Source organism: Camelina sativa, chromosome 17 (assembly GCF_000633955.1).
Source record: "Camelina sativa cultivar DH55 chromosome 17, Cs, whole genome shotgun sequence".
Taxonomy (NCBI): Eukaryota; Viridiplantae; Streptophyta; class Magnoliopsida; order Brassicales; family Brassicaceae; genus Camelina; species Camelina sativa.
Window position 1 is genome coordinate 15,974,733 of NC_025701.1, and position 17,564 is coordinate 15,992,296.

The 17,564-nt window shown below is 38.4% G+C and overlaps 4 protein-coding genes across 5 annotated transcripts; 3 read left to right on the plus strand and 1 right to left on the minus strand.

The window, feature by feature from the left end:
- LOC104757370 (CBL-interacting serine/threonine-protein kinase 23) lies at window positions 184-4,220 on the plus strand. Of its 2 annotated transcripts, none has more exons than XM_010480106.2 (15): window positions 184-900; window positions 998-1,060; window positions 1,316-1,387; window positions 1,499-1,606; window positions 1,759-1,839; window positions 1,979-2,032; window positions 2,122-2,247; window positions 2,411-2,500; window positions 2,613-2,732; window positions 2,819-2,944; window positions 3,148-3,264; window positions 3,362-3,418; window positions 3,512-3,586; window positions 3,718-3,796; window positions 3,898-4,220. In XM_010480106.2, the coding sequence occupies exons 1-15, from the start codon at window positions 673-675 to the stop codon at window positions 3,954-3,956; spliced, it is 1,455 nt and encodes a 484-aa protein (XP_010478408.1). In that variant the 5' UTR covers window positions 184-672; the 3' UTR covers window positions 3,957-4,220. The 2 variants fall into 2 exon arrangements, with proteins under 2 accessions (XP_010478408.1, XP_010478409.1); XM_010480107.2 differs by having other exon boundaries at window positions 3,904-4,220.
- On the plus strand, window positions 4,507-5,786 carry LOC104759528. The gene has a single exon (XM_010482435.2). The coding sequence runs from the start codon at window positions 4,549-4,551 to the stop codon at window positions 5,716-5,718; it is 1,170 nt and encodes a 389-aa protein (XP_010480737.1). The 5' UTR covers window positions 4,507-4,548; the 3' UTR covers window positions 5,719-5,786.
- On the plus strand, window positions 6,253-7,511 carry LOC104757371. Its single transcript, XM_010480108.2, has one exon. It carries the CDS (start codon window positions 6,299-6,301, stop codon window positions 7,397-7,399), a length of 1,101 nt encoding a protein of 366 aa, XP_010478410.1. The 5' UTR covers window positions 6,253-6,298; the 3' UTR covers window positions 7,400-7,511.
- Window positions 7,590-9,534, minus strand: LOC104757372. Its single transcript, XM_010480109.1, has 5 exons — window positions 8,962-9,534; window positions 8,290-8,860; window positions 8,109-8,198; window positions 7,837-8,016; window positions 7,590-7,758 (listed from the first exon to the last, which is right to left on the minus strand). The coding sequence occupies exons 1-5, from the start codon at window positions 9,441-9,443 to the stop codon at window positions 7,714-7,716; spliced, it is 1,368 nt and encodes a 455-aa protein (XP_010478411.1). The 5' UTR covers window positions 9,444-9,534; the 3' UTR covers window positions 7,590-7,713.

The following is a 17,564-nucleotide window of genomic DNA, read 5'->3' on the forward strand; positions in this document are numbered from 1 at the left end:
ACACAGTGACACAGATATAACCTTCCTCGTATAATCCCTAAACAGAATTTAATTAAACATTTCCTTAATTAAACAACTTTACTGACCCAAAAAAACAAGAAAAAAGAAAGAAACAATTAAATAAAAACATTAAAGTAAAAATTAAATTAACTTTAAAATCCTCTTTCCACCCACAGAATCACACAAAACTCTCTCTCTCTCTCTCGCGCTGTTAGCCTGTTACTCGCTTTTTTTCTCAAAACCGGCTTCGATTTTTTTTGTTTCCTTTGTAGCCGAAATTTGCGATTAATATCAGAAAAAAACATTAAATTCACCTTACTGAAAACAATTCTTCACTACAAATTATTTTTTTTGGAAAATCTTCGTATTGTGATGAGTCTTCGTCTTCGTCTTCGTCTTCGTCGTCCGGTTTGAATTTTCTCCGCACGCGAAAGTTGAAATCCCCGATTTTTTGATTTTCCGGTCTCCGGGTTCCCTTTTAGGGTTTTTTATTAATCGTCTGCAGATCTCACGATGAGCGTTGCCAAATCCCAAGTATGGCAGCCATGCAAGAAGAAGAGGTCCTCTTCCTCCTTATGATTCATTAGCAATAGAAAGAGATCTATCTATATATCTATAGAAATAAGCTAGATTGAGATTGAGATTGAGATTGAGAGAGAGAGAGAGAGAGAGATGGCTTCTCGAACAACACCGTCACGATCGACTCCTTCTCGATCAACGCCTTCTTCTGGTGGTGGTGGTTCAGGTAGGACACGAGTTGGTAAGTATGAGCTTGGTAGAACTCTGGGTGAAGGAACCTTCGCTAAGGTCAAATTCGCTAGAAATGTTGAGAATGGTGATAATGTCGCCATTAAAGTTATTGATAAAGAGAAAGTCACCAAAAATAAGATGATCGCTCAGGTTCTCTTTATATCTTCTTCTCTTTGTTTTATCTTTGATTTACGCAGCTTGTGTCTGATATATATATATAACCTTGGTTTTTTGTGTTATTTGGTAGATCAAGCGTGAGATTTCAACAATGAAATTGATCAAGCACCCAAATGTGATCCGTATGTTTGAGGTTTTTTATTCTAAATCTCTCCCTGCATCTATACTAGACTCTTTTAAGAGCTTTATATATTCCAAAGTGTTTGTTCTTTAGAATCTGAGATTCGTTTTGAAGTTATGGAACATATTTTGGTGGTCCCTGGCTTAGGCTAGATCATCATATTTATATATATAATATTTAACGGATTTTTTTTTATTATTCTATGTTTTGGTATCTTTGTAGTAGTTACCGATTGATTCTCTTCTTCTTCTTCTTCTTATTGTTCAGGTGATGGCTAGTAAAACTAAGATCTACTTTGTTTTGGAATTCGTGACTGGTGGGGAGCTTTTTGATAAAATTGTAAGCTTTCATTTAAACATGTGTTTTTTTTAATATCTGTTTCTTAGTACTATATATGACTAATGTGTGGGAATGCGATCTTGATTTCTTTTAAAATTGTCATGTATGTAGTCAAGCAATGGGAGATTGAAGGAAGATGAGGCGAGGAAGTACTTTCAACAGCTTATTAATGCGGTTGATTATTGTCATAGCAGAGGTGTTTATCATAGAGACCTTAAGGTTAGAAACAAATCTTACTTTTGTGCTACACTCTTGCATAGTGTTCTTGTGAATGAATTTGGTATCAGAATTGAAACTTTTTACCTTTTCTGGTTTCTTGTGAATGAATTTGGTATCAGAATTGAAATTTTTTTACCTTTTTCTGGTTTCAGCCAGAAAATTTGCTTTTGGATGCTAATGGTGCTTTGAAAGTGTCTGATTTTGGATTGAGCGCTCTACCTCAGCAAGTTCGAGTGAGCATCAATCCATATATATTGATTTCATTGTTGTATATGCGATAGTTTGATAATTCAGCTACTATGTATGGCCTCTAAGGAGAAAGTTTTCCATGAGTTATCAAAAGCTGATTTTGTTGTGATCCTTCTTCTTTAGGAGGATGGGTTACTTCACACAACATGCGGAACACCCAATTATGTTGCTCCGGAGGTTTTATCGTCTGACTGAAAACTGACACACGGTTGTCTTGAAGCTTCAAGTCTTCTAGTCTCGGTAACCTTCTATTTTTTTCTCTTCAGGTAATCAACAACAAAGGTTATGATGGAGCGAAGGCGGATTTGTGGTCTTGTGGAGTAATTCTCTTTGTCTTAATGGCTGGTTATTTACCTTTTGAAGATTCTAACCTGACTTCGTTATATAAAAAGGTATTACACTTTGTTCTTTTTCTTTTGCTATCAGAAAAGCTTCAAGGTTTGAATTTCTAGAAGGTGTCATTTGGTTTGTATGGGGAGCCTCTGTGATTTTTATAGGACATGAGGTTTATATAGCATAAAATGTCACCTCAGTCTTCTTTCTTCATGGTTACAGATATTCAAAGCAGAATTTACCTGCCCTCCCTGGTTTTCTGCAAGTGCTAAGAAGTTAATCAAAAGGATTTTGGATCCCAGTCCAGCAACGGTATATTTTTCTTAACCTATTATATTAGAGGGGATTTCCTTTGAAGAGGCAAATGCTTTATATTGGATTGCTTAGATCGGAAAGCTTTACACTGATTTTTTATATTGGGCAGAGGATTACATTTGCTGAGGTCATTGAAAATGAGTGGTTTAAAAAAGGGTATAAAGCACCTAAATTTGAGAATGCTGATGTCAGCCTTGATGATGTTGATGCAATCTTTGATGACTCGGGGGTAAGGCTTATGTTGTTTTGGGTTTTTTTCTTTCTTTCTGTAGTTTGTCCTGGATGATTGCTCAGTTTGTTTTTGTTTGTTAATAGGAGTCTAAGAATCTTGTTGTGGAAAGGCGAGAAGAAGGACCCAAAACACCAGTAACTATGAATGCTTTTGAGCTCATCTCAACATCCCAGGGTCTCAATCTGGGTTCACTTTTCGAAAAACAAATGGTAAGTAAAGCTGGTCCTTAAAATTCAGCCCTCAAAGGCTCTTATTTTGTTGACGATTTTAAACTATCTTTTTGCCGGTTTGGTCAGAACTAATAAGAAGTAGCTTTTTGCCACCAAATTTTAGTGACCAATACTTTTCTTTGGAAGTCCATCCTTAGTTTGATAAAGTCGTCATTCTGATCGGTAAGCATCTTTGATTTCAGGGGCTTGTGAAGCGAAAAACTCGATTTACTTCCAAATCTTCGGCTAACGAGATAGTTACAAAAATCGAGGCTGCGGCAGCACCTATGGGGTTTGATGTCAAGACAAATAACTACAAGGTTAGAATACTGTTACATATTTATTTACCCGTGCTATGGAGTTGTAATGGCTTGTTGCTTCTGATTAGACCCTTTTACCATTTCTCAACTCCTTCAGATGAAGCTGACAGGAGAAAAATCAGGCCGCAAGGGTCAGTTGGCAGTTGCCACTGAGGTTAGCTTTCACAGTGACCAGTGCTCAAGCTTTGTATAGTTTCGCCCAATGTTGGATGAACCTAATTTTAACTTAATTAACATCTACCTTCAGGTTTTTCAAGTTGCTCCATCTCTTTACATGGTTGAAATGCGAAAATCAGGGGGTGACACGTTGGAATTCCACAAGGTATGCAAGGCTTATTAGTGCTGAATCTGTTTATATGAAACCCGAGCTTGTGCTTTTGTTTGTCAAATGGTGTTCCAGTAACTGATGTTTGAATCTTTACCTTTTTGCCTCCTTTCTTGCTCTTCTTTTAGTTTTACAAGAACCTTACCACGGGACTTAAGGACATTGTTTGGAAAACCATCGACGAAGAGAAAGAGGAAGGAACCGATGGTAAGTATCCGCCTTGAATATTATTATGTTTGCTAGATAAAAAGCCTAGAAAGGAGTAACTAACGATACGATCTGAACACAAATCCTTTCGTCTCTTCAAGTTTCAGGTGCTACTAATGGTGCCATGGCTAACCGGACAGTTGCGAAACAGTCGGCATAAGCTGTTTTACTTTTTTCAAATATAGATTTTTTTTTTTTCGTCTTTAAAATTTTACTATAGTAGTGGGTGGGGTTGCGAGTGGGTTTGAAGTTATACAAAGGAAGCGTTAAGAAGTGAAGCAAAGCAATTTGAAACTATATTGGGAAATGGGGATTATTGATAATTTAATCTTGTTTGATTCCATGGAATGTTGTGAATAGCATGCGTGTTGCGAGTATCTTGGCTTGAATCGATTTTTTAACCGGAAAGTAAAAGCTTTACAGATTTGGTTTTGCGATTTTCTACATTATCAATCACTTAAAACCCCGAAAAAGGAAAGCGGATTAAAAACCAATATCAAAAATGTAGCCAAAACAAATTAAATGTATTATGTATGATTCGACGTTAATGAGAAATTGAGAATTAAACGAAAACAAGGAAAGACAAATAAATGTCCATAAAGATTGATTATGTCGAGGATGGAAAACTTGGTGGCCAAGTTACTCCTTGTTTATCAATGTGAATAGAGGGCGAAGAATGTGAACAAGATCACAATTAGGGTTTTCTTCATTCTTCCGTTTTAGTTTCTTTGGTTTTTCCTCCAAGAACATAAATGTCTCTGCTTCTCAACCAGCCCTCGCAGCTCTGCCTTCGTAAACCGGTGTTGGTAGTAAGAGCCTCTGCGCATACATCTAATGGCTCCTCCTCATCTTCCTTGCTGCAAATTCCTCCATGTTTCATTGCCGGCGCTGATCCTTGTGGAGCAGGTCTCGGAAAACTCAAAATTTTCTATGCTACCGGTGAACACAGTAGTTATGATCATTTGGTAAAAAAGGCGCCTATGGAGTTGGTGTATAACGATATTAATAACCCATGGCTGGCTAGCTTCTCTGAAGAAGAAGGTGAAAACCGAGACGATATTTCTGATGCAATGGTAACGATCGGTTCATCTCATGGCTGGGTAGCTACTTTGAAGAACGGAACTCTGCGTCTCCAAGACGATCTAAACCCGGCTGCATCGGATTCAGATCCGAAACGTATCTCGTTGCCTCCTCTTGTAACTCTGCGTCATTGCCAAACCGAAATCGTCACCAACGTGGCGATGTCCTCACCTTCTCCAGAGGAAGAGGACTGTGTTGTGGCTGCTAAGTTCTTGGGACCTCAGCTCAGCTTTTGCAGACCGGGTCAAAGCAACTCCGAGTGGACCAACGTCAGAATCGAAAACCCCTGTTTCTTCTCCTCCCGAGTCATGTTTTCAAAGAAACATGACATGTTTCGCATAACCGGATCTGGAGGCCACCTCATCGGATCATGGGATCTCGACAAACACAAGCACACACCCAAGCTTCAGAAGTTGCGATATCAAAACCTTCCCGAGCTGAGCAAGACCGAACGCCAGCTTTTGAGTTCATGCACCACGAGCGAACACTTGGTGGAGTCACAATCCACGGGTGAAACATTCTTGCTTAAGTTGTACAAGAAGACCGAGAAGATCATGGGCGGTGTTGCCAAAATGAAAACAGAAGGTTTAATGGTGTTCAAGCTTGACGAAGAAGGAAATGCGGTTTACACTAAAGACATAGGAGATCTCTGCATTTTCATCTCAAAGTCTGAACCTTTTTGTGTCCCTGCTAGCTCCGTTCCCGGCATGATCCCTAACAGAGTCCATATCTTGGACGACAATGAATTTTCACTCGTCAAGTTGACTGATTCCTCCATCGATAGTATTATTAATAGGTTCACGGTCCCTTACTATATTTCACCTCAAAAGTTGTACAAGTAGTTTGGAATTGAGTTTGAGTCTAGAGTCTGTCTTTTCGAACATCAAATTTATTTGCCATTGTTGAGGAAGAGTCTTTTACATTTGCTCTCAGGGTTCTATAACATATATACATCATAAACAAAAGCCATACATATTCATGTTTAATTTTTATATTTCTGATACATTCATGTTTAACTCTCTCAAGTTTCTTATTAGCTTATTCCTTGAACGCTTCTTTGTATATTACCGCGCAACACACATGTGAGTCTTGAAGAATATAAATCTTCATAGATAGTAAAGCTTCAGCATGTGAGTCCTCAGCCTCTGATTCAACTCTCCAATATACCAAACCCAATCCATCCCAAAAAAAAAAAAACCAAAAAAAAAAGATTAGAGTTCTTTAAGGTTGGAAGTTAAAGAGATTGAAAAGGAAAGAAGAATATCCATAAAAAAAGATATTGGAGATTGAAAACTTGGTGACCAAGTTCCTTCCTTTCTCTCTACTAATAAAAAAGGGTTTTAGTGGAGATGTTAACATCGCCGATTAAGTTTTTTTTTTGGTTTCTTGTTAACATTTGCCTTTCGCTAAGAACACACACTCATGTCTCTGCTTCTCGGCCAGGCTCCGAAGCTCTGTCTTCGGAAACCAGTGTTTGTTAGAGCCTCTCCTCCTCTTCGCTCTAATGGCTTGCTGCAAACCCCTCCTTGTTCCATCATCGGCGCTGATCCTTGCGGAGCAAATCTCGGAAAACTCGTGATTATAAATGCTAACGAATGTGGCCGCATTCATTTGGATAAGAAGGTGCCTATGGAGTTGGTGTATAATGATATTACTGAGGCGATGGTAACGATCGGTTCATCTCATGGCTGGGTAGCTACTTTGAAGAACGGAACAGTGCGTCTCCAAGACGATCTCAACCCATCTGCATCGGATTCAGATCCAAAACGTATCTCGTTACCTCCTCTTGTAACTCTGCCTCATTGCCAAACCCAAATCGTCACTAACGTGGCAATGTCATCAACTTCTCCAGAGGATGAGGACTGTGTTGTGGCTGTCAAGTTCTTGGGACCTCAACTAAGCTTTTGCAGACCAGGTCAAAGTAACTCCGAGTGGACCAATGTCAGAATCGAAAACCCCTGTTTCTTCTCCTCCCAAGTCATGTTTTCAAAGAAACACGGCATGTTTCGCATACCCGGATCCGGAGGCCACCTCATTGGATCATGGGATCTCCACAAACAGTACAAGAACATACCTAAGATCCAGAAGTTGCGATATCAGTACCATCCCGGACAGATGAAGACCACACCCGAGCTTTTGAATTTGTACAGCACAAGCGAACACTTGGTGGAGTCACGATCCACAGGTGAAACATTCTTGGTTAGGTGGTACAGGGATATAATCGATAGCATCGACGGTGCTGCGATAATGGAAACAAGTGTTTTAAGGGTTTTCAAGCTTGACGAAGAAGGAAACGCGGTTTACACTGAAGACATAGGAGATCTCTGCATTTTCATCTCAAGGTCTGAACCTTTTTGTGTCCCTGCTAGCTCTTTTCCAGGCATGCTCCCTAACAAAGTCCATATCTTTGATTTCGCCGAGGTCGGATTAGTCGATCTTGCTGACTGCAGCTACGAGGGTGGTTCAACTAGGTTCGGATTCAATGCCCCATACCATATTCCACCTCAAGATATAGAATACTAAGTTTTGAGTCGTCTAGAGAATCTATGTCTGTCTATTATTGTTAAATCTTTCAAACATCACTCTCACTTGGAAACACTATTACTACTCTGTTTGATGCATGTGAGACTTGCTCTATTTTATTTCGCTTTCTCGTTTTTTTTTTTTTTTCTTATCAAGGTTTTATATAAGAACATTGAAAGTGGAATATATATGACTTTTACAATCAAGAAACCAAATTGTGCTTAATTTTTTTTGCTCTTATTCTTATTACATTATAAACCGATTCTGACAGTTTAATACAAACTGAGAGAATAAAAATATTTGCGGATTCCAGTTTAGCTCGAGAGCCCCTCGTTTGTTACGTACACGGCCCATGCTTCCTACAAATTTCCAAATGTCAGCTAAGAGTTAGTGACAAGAACCACAAAACAAAGTCGATTTTTGATTCGGTTTAGTACCTGAAGAATGGAGAAAACTCTACTGGCGACAGATTTCTGAATCGGTGAAGCTCCACCTCTTTGTTGTAACTTGTCTGGATGTAAACAAAGCCGAGCTTTTTGATAAGCTTTCTTAACTTGTGATCCATCTCGAAGATTTGCTAAAGGAATCGCATACCAATTGCTATTTGACCAAAGAACCTGAATATAACAAATAAACAAAATCCCGGTTAAGTAACCGGTCCGAGACAACATTAAAACCAATTCAAAGTTCTGATTACACACACACTTACATGATGTAACGTTGAGAGGAGAAGTCTAATGTTTGTCTCTTTTCCGGTTAACCAGATTCTTATCTCTTCATCTTTCATCTCCATCTCCATCTGCATTACTCAATTCATTTTTATCTCATCAGTTCTTGAGAAAAGTTCAGTTTTTTCCCGGGAAAATGTCAATGACAACAACAACACTAACCTCTTCTTCTGATTTGGGTTCTTCTTCACTTCTTCTCGAATCGATAACGTCTTCTTCTGTTTGCTTTGTTTCTGGTCTTTGTGATCTTTCTTTTGCCCAAGCTATTGCTTCATCCATGTCGTTTGAATCCGAGTTCCCTCCTCCTCCTCCTCCTCCTCCTCCTTCTTCTTTGTAACGATCGAATCGGTCAGAGTTTATCTCAATTACGTAAGAGCTCATCTCTTCTTCTTCGTCATCTTCGTCTTCTACTACGACTACCTCTTCGTCTCTGTTCCTTCTCTGTTTGGCATCAGTGTTGTTGTGTTCTTCTTCGCAGATGAAGGAAGAAACAGGGGAAGATGCAGGGGAGCTCGGTCCGTAATCATCCGTTCTTCTGAAGGAATTAGGATCTAAGCTAATTGTCTCCGGAGATGCTCTCCTGGATCCGGTGAAATGTGGTTTCCTGTAATAAAAATCTGCTTTTTCCGGCGTGTTGTTTTGGCCGGAGAATGAATCTTTGGATGTTGGAAACGCCGGGAAACTCTGTTTCTTTGAGTCTCGTTTATGACTTCTTGAAGGGACGTTTAACGGTCTACAAAAACAGAGCATGTTTGAAATTACGGAACTGTCCTCAAGAATTGTGAATAAACCAGTAATGATGTGGAGGATAGAATAGTAAAAAAGACCACTAACCTGAGTCTAGAAGTGAAAGAAGAAAATCCGGCGTCGTCGCCGGAAGTTGCCGCCGGTGGAGGATAATGAGGACTGAGCTCTTCTGAAGAGAGTAGCGATGATGAATTCGACATCGATTTGGCCATCGAGTTCTGTTTCTTTAATCCATCTTTGGACGACCCGCCGCGGCTACCGAACACGCCGTCGTAAAATCCTTCACCGCCGGAGGGAATCCTAAACGCCGGTAAGTTTCTGCCGTGAGATTTAGAAGAAGCAAGGGAGCCGCCACCGGAGAAATTCCCCGGCGGCCGGAAAATCTCGTCGTAGAAACAATCAGAACGAGAAAAGTCGCCGGAGAATTTTCGTGTTAGGACGCTTCGCGGCGGACCACCGAAAACATCGGCGAAGTCTTCAGCGTCGATCCGAGCGTCCATAGATTTACGAGCGATGGAGAAGAATGGATCAGCGCCTAAACCCATCTTCATACGCCACGATTCGTCCATTTCGCCGGTGAAGTTTTTTCTTTTTTTATGTTTCTCCGGTCACCGGGGAAGTATAAGGAACAAAAGGAAGTGAAGAGAGTGTGTTGTGTTGTGTAATTATGGACACTAAACGAAACATAACATGTGTAGTATATAATATAGTAGGCAACGAAAGATTTATTTTTAATTATTTTTATTTTCATCATGGGTATGGATTTTATTCGTTTTCAACTCTTTTTGTCCTTCAATTAAAATTTCTAATTTAGTTGTACCTTGTGGATTAGTATTGTGTACGACACCATTACACATACAATGCATTTAATGGTTTTATCCAAACATGTAATTTGTCTATAAGTATATAATTGTCCTTCATTACCATTTTCAATTTTTCATTGTCAAGAATCAGAGAACAATACTAAAAGTCTAAAAACAATCAATACATAACGATGTTATTGTTTTTTTTTTTTTTTTTTTCATTTCGTATCGTTTTACATTATTTATGTATCATTAGCCATTTTCTTTAACCGTTATGTTATCAATTAAACCAATAAGTTGTACGTAACGCTGTTAAATAGTTTATTTTATTTATTTGACAACACAGTGTTTTTTTTCTCAATCCCACGTCTAAATATACGACTTCGAATTTTGTTGGTTATACTATAAAGAGTGCTTAATCTAGAATATACTAGCTAACATTTGAGAATTGAGAGTTTGGAGCATTTAAGGACAATATGTGAATCAGCATATTTTAAAAGAAAGATTAATTGGCATAATCTAGAGTTTGAATGAAACTCGTACCTACTCAAGCTAATCGAGGGGGAAAAGAAGATAAATACTTTGATTAAGTGAAAAGGTTAACTGTAGATTTAGGTTCAAAGAATACACACGTTTGCACTGAATGATCCACTTTATTAAAGAGACTTCCAATGCCTTCTATAGCAAATAGAAGTACTGAAGCAAAACAAAAAACTGAAACAGAACGTGACTCAAAATACGACTTCAACTAGACGCTAGAAAACCGCAAACAGAAAAGACCAATTCAAACTAGTGAGACTAAGTCTCTTATTTCTAGACTCGTGCAAACAAGACTCAAATAACTCAACATTCCCTCCCTTGAACTGAACCTTCTCACACGATCAGTTTACAATGCTCATCCCAAAAGCTCCTCGGATCCACTGAAATGTCGCCAACTTCAAAGGCTTTGTCATGATATCAGCTAGCTGCTCCTCCGTATTGCAGTAAACGAGCTTAATGACACCCTCCTTGGTTAACTCCCTGAGAAAATGATAACGAACCCTGATGTGTTTGGCTTTGCCGTGCATAACCGCATTTTTAGTTAACTTGATGGTGGAGGTGTTATCACATAACAACACCATTTCTCCATCTTGTTCAAAACCAATCTCCTTAAGAATTCTCTCCATCCAAATAGCTTGACAGGCGCAGTTTGCTGCTGCAACATACTCTGCTTCAGTGGAAGACATAGTCACAATAGGTTGCTTTCGCGAAGACCAGGCAACAGCTCCTCCGCTCATCAGAAATACGTACCCTGAAGTGCTTCTGCTATCCTCTGCATCTCCCGCATAGTCACTGTCAGTGTATCCAATGAAACCTGTGAATCCCTCCCTTTTGTACCAAATCCCATACTCCACTGTTCCTATCAGATAACGCATGATTCTCTTCACTGCAGCAAGGTGCAACTGAGTAGGATTGGCCATGAAACGACTGATGAGACTCACAGCATACATCAGATCAGGTCGTGTTGCAGTCAGATACATCAAACTTCCCACCATCTGTTTGTACAGAGTCGAATCAACCCTTTTTCCAGCTACATCACGACCAATCTTCTGTCCAGGAACTATTGGAACGCTAACAGAGTTATAATTCTGCATCCCAAACCTCTCGATCACTTCTGCTGCATATTTCTTTTGACAAATGAAGATACCATCGTCTTTTTGTATCACTTCAATGCCGAGGAAATATCTCATCTTCCCCAAGTCTGTCATATCAAACTCTTTCTTCATCGACTGCTTGAACTCATTTAGCAGCTCCTCATCATCACCAGTGAACAACAAATCATCAACATAGATGCTAACGATAAGAATCTTACCTCTCTTGCGTTTGACAAACAAAGTCTATTCACTGGAGCTGCTCTCAAAACCTTCCTTGATAAAATAGGCTTCAATACGACTGAACCAAGCTCTTGGTGCTTGTTTCAGTCCGTAAAGAGCTTTGTGCAGTTTGTACACCAAATGCTCTTTCCCGGTTGCTTCATATCCTTGAGGCTGCTCCACAAAAACATCTTCTTGTAGTTCACCATGTAAGAAAGCTGACTTGACATCCAGTTGATAGATTCTCCAACCTCGTTGTGCTGCCAAGGCAATGACCATTCTCACTGTGTCCATTCTTGCCACTGGTGCAAACACCTCCGTGTAATCTATCCCATACTCTTGAGCATATCCTTTCACCACAAGTCTGGCTTTGAACTTGTCGACCTCCCCTAGCTCGTTTAGTTTGGTTTTGTATATCCATTTCACACCAATAGCTTTGGCTCCGTCTGGAAGCACCACCAATGACCAAGTGTGATTTCTCTTAATCGAATCGATTTCAGCATCCATCGCTTCTTTCCACCTTGCGTGTTGGACAGCTTCGTGAAAGGTTGTAGGATCTGAAATGACCAAACAAGCTAGAGTTTCAGACTCAAGTGTTGCCATGTTTGCCTCTTCTTCTGTGTCTGAAAGATCTTCACCAGAAGTGTAATCAGCAGCCCAAACTGGTGGTCTTCTTGTTCTACTCACTGTTGGTGTTGTAGCTCCTGATTGAGGATCATTTGGAACAGCACTCTGAGCTCCATCTTCTTCTGCTTCTTCTGACTCTGCTTCTTCCTCTTCGTTTTCATTTTCAACACACTCATAATCTTCTTCCCACTCAAGCTCCATGTTCTGTTCAGCAGAATAACTGACATCCCAATCCCATTTTTTTTCTTCCTCAAATATCACATCCCTGCTGATGTGTGCTTTCTTCTCTACCGGATCAAACAGTTTCCAAGCTTTTGATTCACTGTTGTAGCCTACCATGACGCACTTCACACTCTTATCATCAAGCTTGGTCCTTTTGACATCATAAATATGCACATACCCAATGCAGCCGGAGATCCTAAAGTGCTCAACAGATGGTTTGTTTCCACTCCATGCTTCTTCTGGGGTCATGTCTTTCACAATTGTCGTAGGTGATCGATTCAGAACATGGTTTGCCCATTGTACTGCATCTTGCCAGAAGCTTTTTGGTACCTCCTTCTCCGACATGATAGCTCTCACCATGTTCATAATGGTTCGGTTTTTGCGCTTAGCAATCCCGTTTTGCTGCGGAGTGTAAGCAGTAGTCAATTGTCGCTTGATTCCTTGCTCCTTACAGTACTCATTGAACTCCATAGAGTTGTACTCTCCTCCTCTATCTGTCCTCAAACACTTAATAGAGCTCCCAGTCTGCTTCTCCACAAATGCTTTGAACACTTTGAACTGATGAAATGCCTCAGATTTTTCTCGCACAAAGTATATCCAAGTTTTGCGAGAAAAATCATCAATGAAGCTTATTAAGTACCTCTTCTGGGTGTTGGATGGTGGAGTGATCGGACCACACAGGTCAGAGTGAATGAGCTGTAGCTTCTCATTTGATCTCCACTTGCTTTGTTTTGGAAAGGAAACTCGATGCTGCTTTCCTTTAACACACGCTTCACAGGTGACCTTCAAATGTCCAATGCTTGGTAAAACAGTGACCATTTCCTTGCTGTTCAACGTGAAAAGGCCTTTGTAGCTGAGATGTCTGTATCGGTGATGCCACAACTCTGCTTTGTCAGATGCATCCACTTGGAGACAACGTTCTTCCAATGTTTTTTCACTTTCATCACCAAGTAACACAAACATCCGGTTTGTGCTCATGACAGATTCTGCTATTTTTCCTTTTGTGGGATGAAATATGCTACAGGTCTTCCTATCTCCTCCTTTGAATAACACATCTAGCCCCTTTTCTTGCAGTTGCCCAACACTTAGCAGATTATTTTTCAGCTCAGGTACATAATAGACATCATTCAACACATAGCTTGTTCCCTTAAGTGTGATTTTTACTGCACCTTTTCCACTAACCTGCAGTTTGTGGTTGTCTCCAAGCTTGACGTTGTGAGTAAAAGCAGTGTCCAAGCTGGAGAACATACCTCGATCTTCACACATGTGGTTTGAACAGCCAGAGTCTACAAACCAAACATTGCCTCTTTGTTTCTCTTGAGTCTCCACATACGCCATCAACATAACTTCCTCACTTTCCTCCAGTTCTGCAAAGTGAGCTGCATTACCTCCATTTGGACACTCATACTGAAAGTGCCCCAATTTGTGACATCGATAGCATTCGATCACTGCTTTGTTGAACGAACGCCCTCTCCCCCTGCCACGTCCTCTGTACGAACCACCACCTCTTCCTCTTACATTGACATTGAGTGCTTGATCTTCCTCTTCATAGCTACTCTTCTTAAACTTCTTCTCATGCACAGACAAAGAACTCTGTAGTTCATCAATGGTCAAGCTCCTTGTGTCTTTGGATTCTTCTATTGACACCACCACATATGTGAATTTGTCGGTTAGAGTACGAAGAATCTTCTCGACAATCTTCGAGCCCGACATTTCTTCACCATTGCTCCTCATCTTGTTTGAGACCGCCATAACTCTTCCAAAGTAGTCATCAATGCTCTCATTAGACTTCATAGCAAGGACTTCAAATTCTCTCCTTAACGTTTGGAGCAGAGATCTTTTCACTCTTTCATTGCCTCCAAACTTCCTCTTCATGGATTCCCAGATGATCTTAGATGTCCTTCGATCCAAGATCTGCTCAAATACCACCCGATCTAAGGCCTGGAACAGATAGTGCTTCACCTGATGATCTTTCATCTTGAGGTCATCGAGTTGTTTCTGCTGCGCTGCAGTCACCTCGGCTCCCTCCACTGCTTCACTGTAACCCGATTCGACCAGACTCCATAACCCCTTTGCTCGCAAGAGGTTCTCCATTAATTCACTCCAGTGGTCGTAATGACCATCAAAGTGAGGAATTTTGGTAAGTGTTTTATCCTCACTCATCTTCTCTCTCGCTATCTCTCTTTTGATCACTCGATTTGTGTTTTGCTCTGATACCAAATGTAGATTTAGGTTCAAAGAATACACATGTTTGCACTGAATGATCCACTTTATTAAAGAGACTTCCAATGCCTTTTATAGCAAATACAAGTACTGAAGCAAAACAAAAAACTGAAACAGAACGTGACTCAAAACACGACTTCAACTAGACGATAGAAAACCACAAACAGAAAAGACCAATTCAAACTAGTGAGACTAAGTCTCTTATTTCTAGACTCGTGCAAACAAGACTCAAATAACGCAACATTAACATACTGCACACGCGCACATACTTCATGTAAAGGCTTTGCTTTGGTTATATTTCATGAAAAGGTTTCATTGAATTATCATCTTCTTTATATATCTTGGTATTGAATAATCTCAGGTCATATCAAACATGAGATGATTAATTTCTTAAAAGTTCACAAATCTATATGTATGTATATGCTGTTTCTTTTTGCACTTGTACAAATATGTGTTCTTTCTTTATGTTTATGCCTTTCTAAATAGAGGCAAATACTGTAAATCTATATATGTAAATAAAGATTTTTGACTCTCTTTTTTTTTGTTGTCACCAAATAGCATGTTACCCACTTGGAGTCCCTACTCTCTCAGAAGACATGATTTAATGGTTTCCGGCCTTTTCTTGTATCATTATTTTCTAGCTCTTTTATATGATAATTTTTCAAAAAAATTATAATTCATTATCTAAGTTTTCAGTTATCTTTGGGTGATAGTGGTCCTAGTGGAGTGTAAAACCAAAAACAAATCTAATCTATTTAGATTAAAAAGTATGTATACATTTTCAAATATTTTACAATAAACTTATCAAATTTTAGACCCTACCTCATAAAATATCTAACTATGATATTTATGAATCCGATATCGTTTTGCATTGTGATAACATTCCAACATGTCTCGCGTTTGCTAGTTGTATTTGCTAAACTATAATTATATACTTACAAGATCAAAAGTATCTATGCCTTGATTCATTTACGTTCAATGTTTATGGATCAAGCAGATATTATCTCCGGTTAGCTAGCTTTTATATATATGTTTGATTAAAGCAAAGATAGTATATTGTTTTTGAAACAACATCATATATAGATGCCGATATATGTTCAAGAAGAACTAAAACATGATGTTTTTATTTACATGTAAAACATGATGTATGAAGATGTCAAAATACAAAAAAAAAACAATGAAGTTTGTGTTTCAAATCAAGTTCGACGAAGAAGCACCATGTACGATTAGTATTAGACAGTTTAACATGCATGTCTAATTAATGACCGATATGATATGATTGCATAAAATTACTTGTAGTAAAACTATTGAAAAAACTTGTTTTCTTTTTGTAAATCATCTTGTTAAAAAAAAAACTAAAGATCACGTTTTTCAATTGTTGACAGGTCATCGATAAGATATGTAAAACGTAAACCATTTAACTGATTTATAATTAGAGTCACTCCCGATAGATATTCCTATTATATATGTTAGGGAAATGATTATTTTATAAAACATTTTAATTTCATTTCGATATTAAAAAAGAAGTGGGTGAAGGAATGACACATACCCTTTGGAGGGGGACAATGCATGCTATAATTTGATGTCAATAAACATTCTTCCCCACCAAAAAGGCCATACCCTTCTTACTTTCCAACACATGCTTATCATTATTCCCAAATTAATTAGAAAGAAAAGATCGCTAACCATTTTTTATTTATTTATTTTGATGTCCCCGAATGGACAGATCATTAATTTATCATCACATTATAAAAGTGGTTTTATATTGTGGTTTTTGTAAGCAAATGTATTTTGGCATTTTCGGCATATAAATTAGGTTATCAATTCCATTAGTGTTCACAAGTTTATAATAATCCCCTAAGATGGACTATTAATCATGGGGTTAAACTCAATCTACGTCAAATGAATCATACACTCAGGGAGTGTTTGTTATTCTTGAGTCTTGACTAATTCATTGGTGTTGGAAAAAGATCTTTCCATTTTGGCTCGCAATTGAAACGGGCACTATTGTGGAAACCTATGGAACAATTGATTTTGTTTCGGATCACAAATCTATTGAAAATCAATAAAGTAAATGGTACAAAAATGTGCACATCAGATCTCAGTTCTTAGCTATTTTCTGCTTGACTTCTTTATATTTTTTCTATTCCATTTCTACTATAGTCAAAAAGACGATGCAAGTAATTTGTAAGAAACTCGTATTATTGTTGAATATACACATACTTTTATATTTTTTTAAAAGTTGGCGTATTCAGGTTTATTTTTTTATTTTTTTGAAATATAAAATTTATTAAACAACAAAATTCAGTTCTATACAAAAGTTGTAAAACAATACTCCTCTAACTCGGAACCACCTTTTTGAAGAAGACCATGCAGTTTTTAATTGCGTTTGGAAACCATTTTGGCAAGGAACAAAAACGACCAAAAAAAGGAACAAGCAAGTGATATTAAAACATGTATCAGATTCAAAACCATGGTATGGAACATTACAGGTAAAAAATGCAGATCAGGTGGTCTTCAAGGGGGACAACTTTATCTTCTTTCTGAAAATATACTATATAATATACAAAACCATATACAAAAGCAATCATTTCTTATGGGATTTGCTCCCTTAAGATTCGAGCTTAGATCATTTTAACTAAAATAATAACAAAGTAATTAGATAAAAACTTAAAAAAATAATCATGGATGTTTAGCTGTTACAACTTACAAAGCATGTGTCTGAGCTGTAATGCTTCCTTGCAGTTTTATTAACTTTTCAGGATGCTATGTTGCAAAGATGTTGTCCTCATAGTTATTATCTCTCATTCTCATGATATATCAAAATCTTTTCCACGATATGACTTTAGAGATCAAATCTCCTTTTTAAAAGGAATGAAAAATCTTGGTGGTCCATTTTACAATATGTTTAGTTTGTAACACAAATTAGAAGTATCATCCTCTTTTGAAATCTACATTAGTA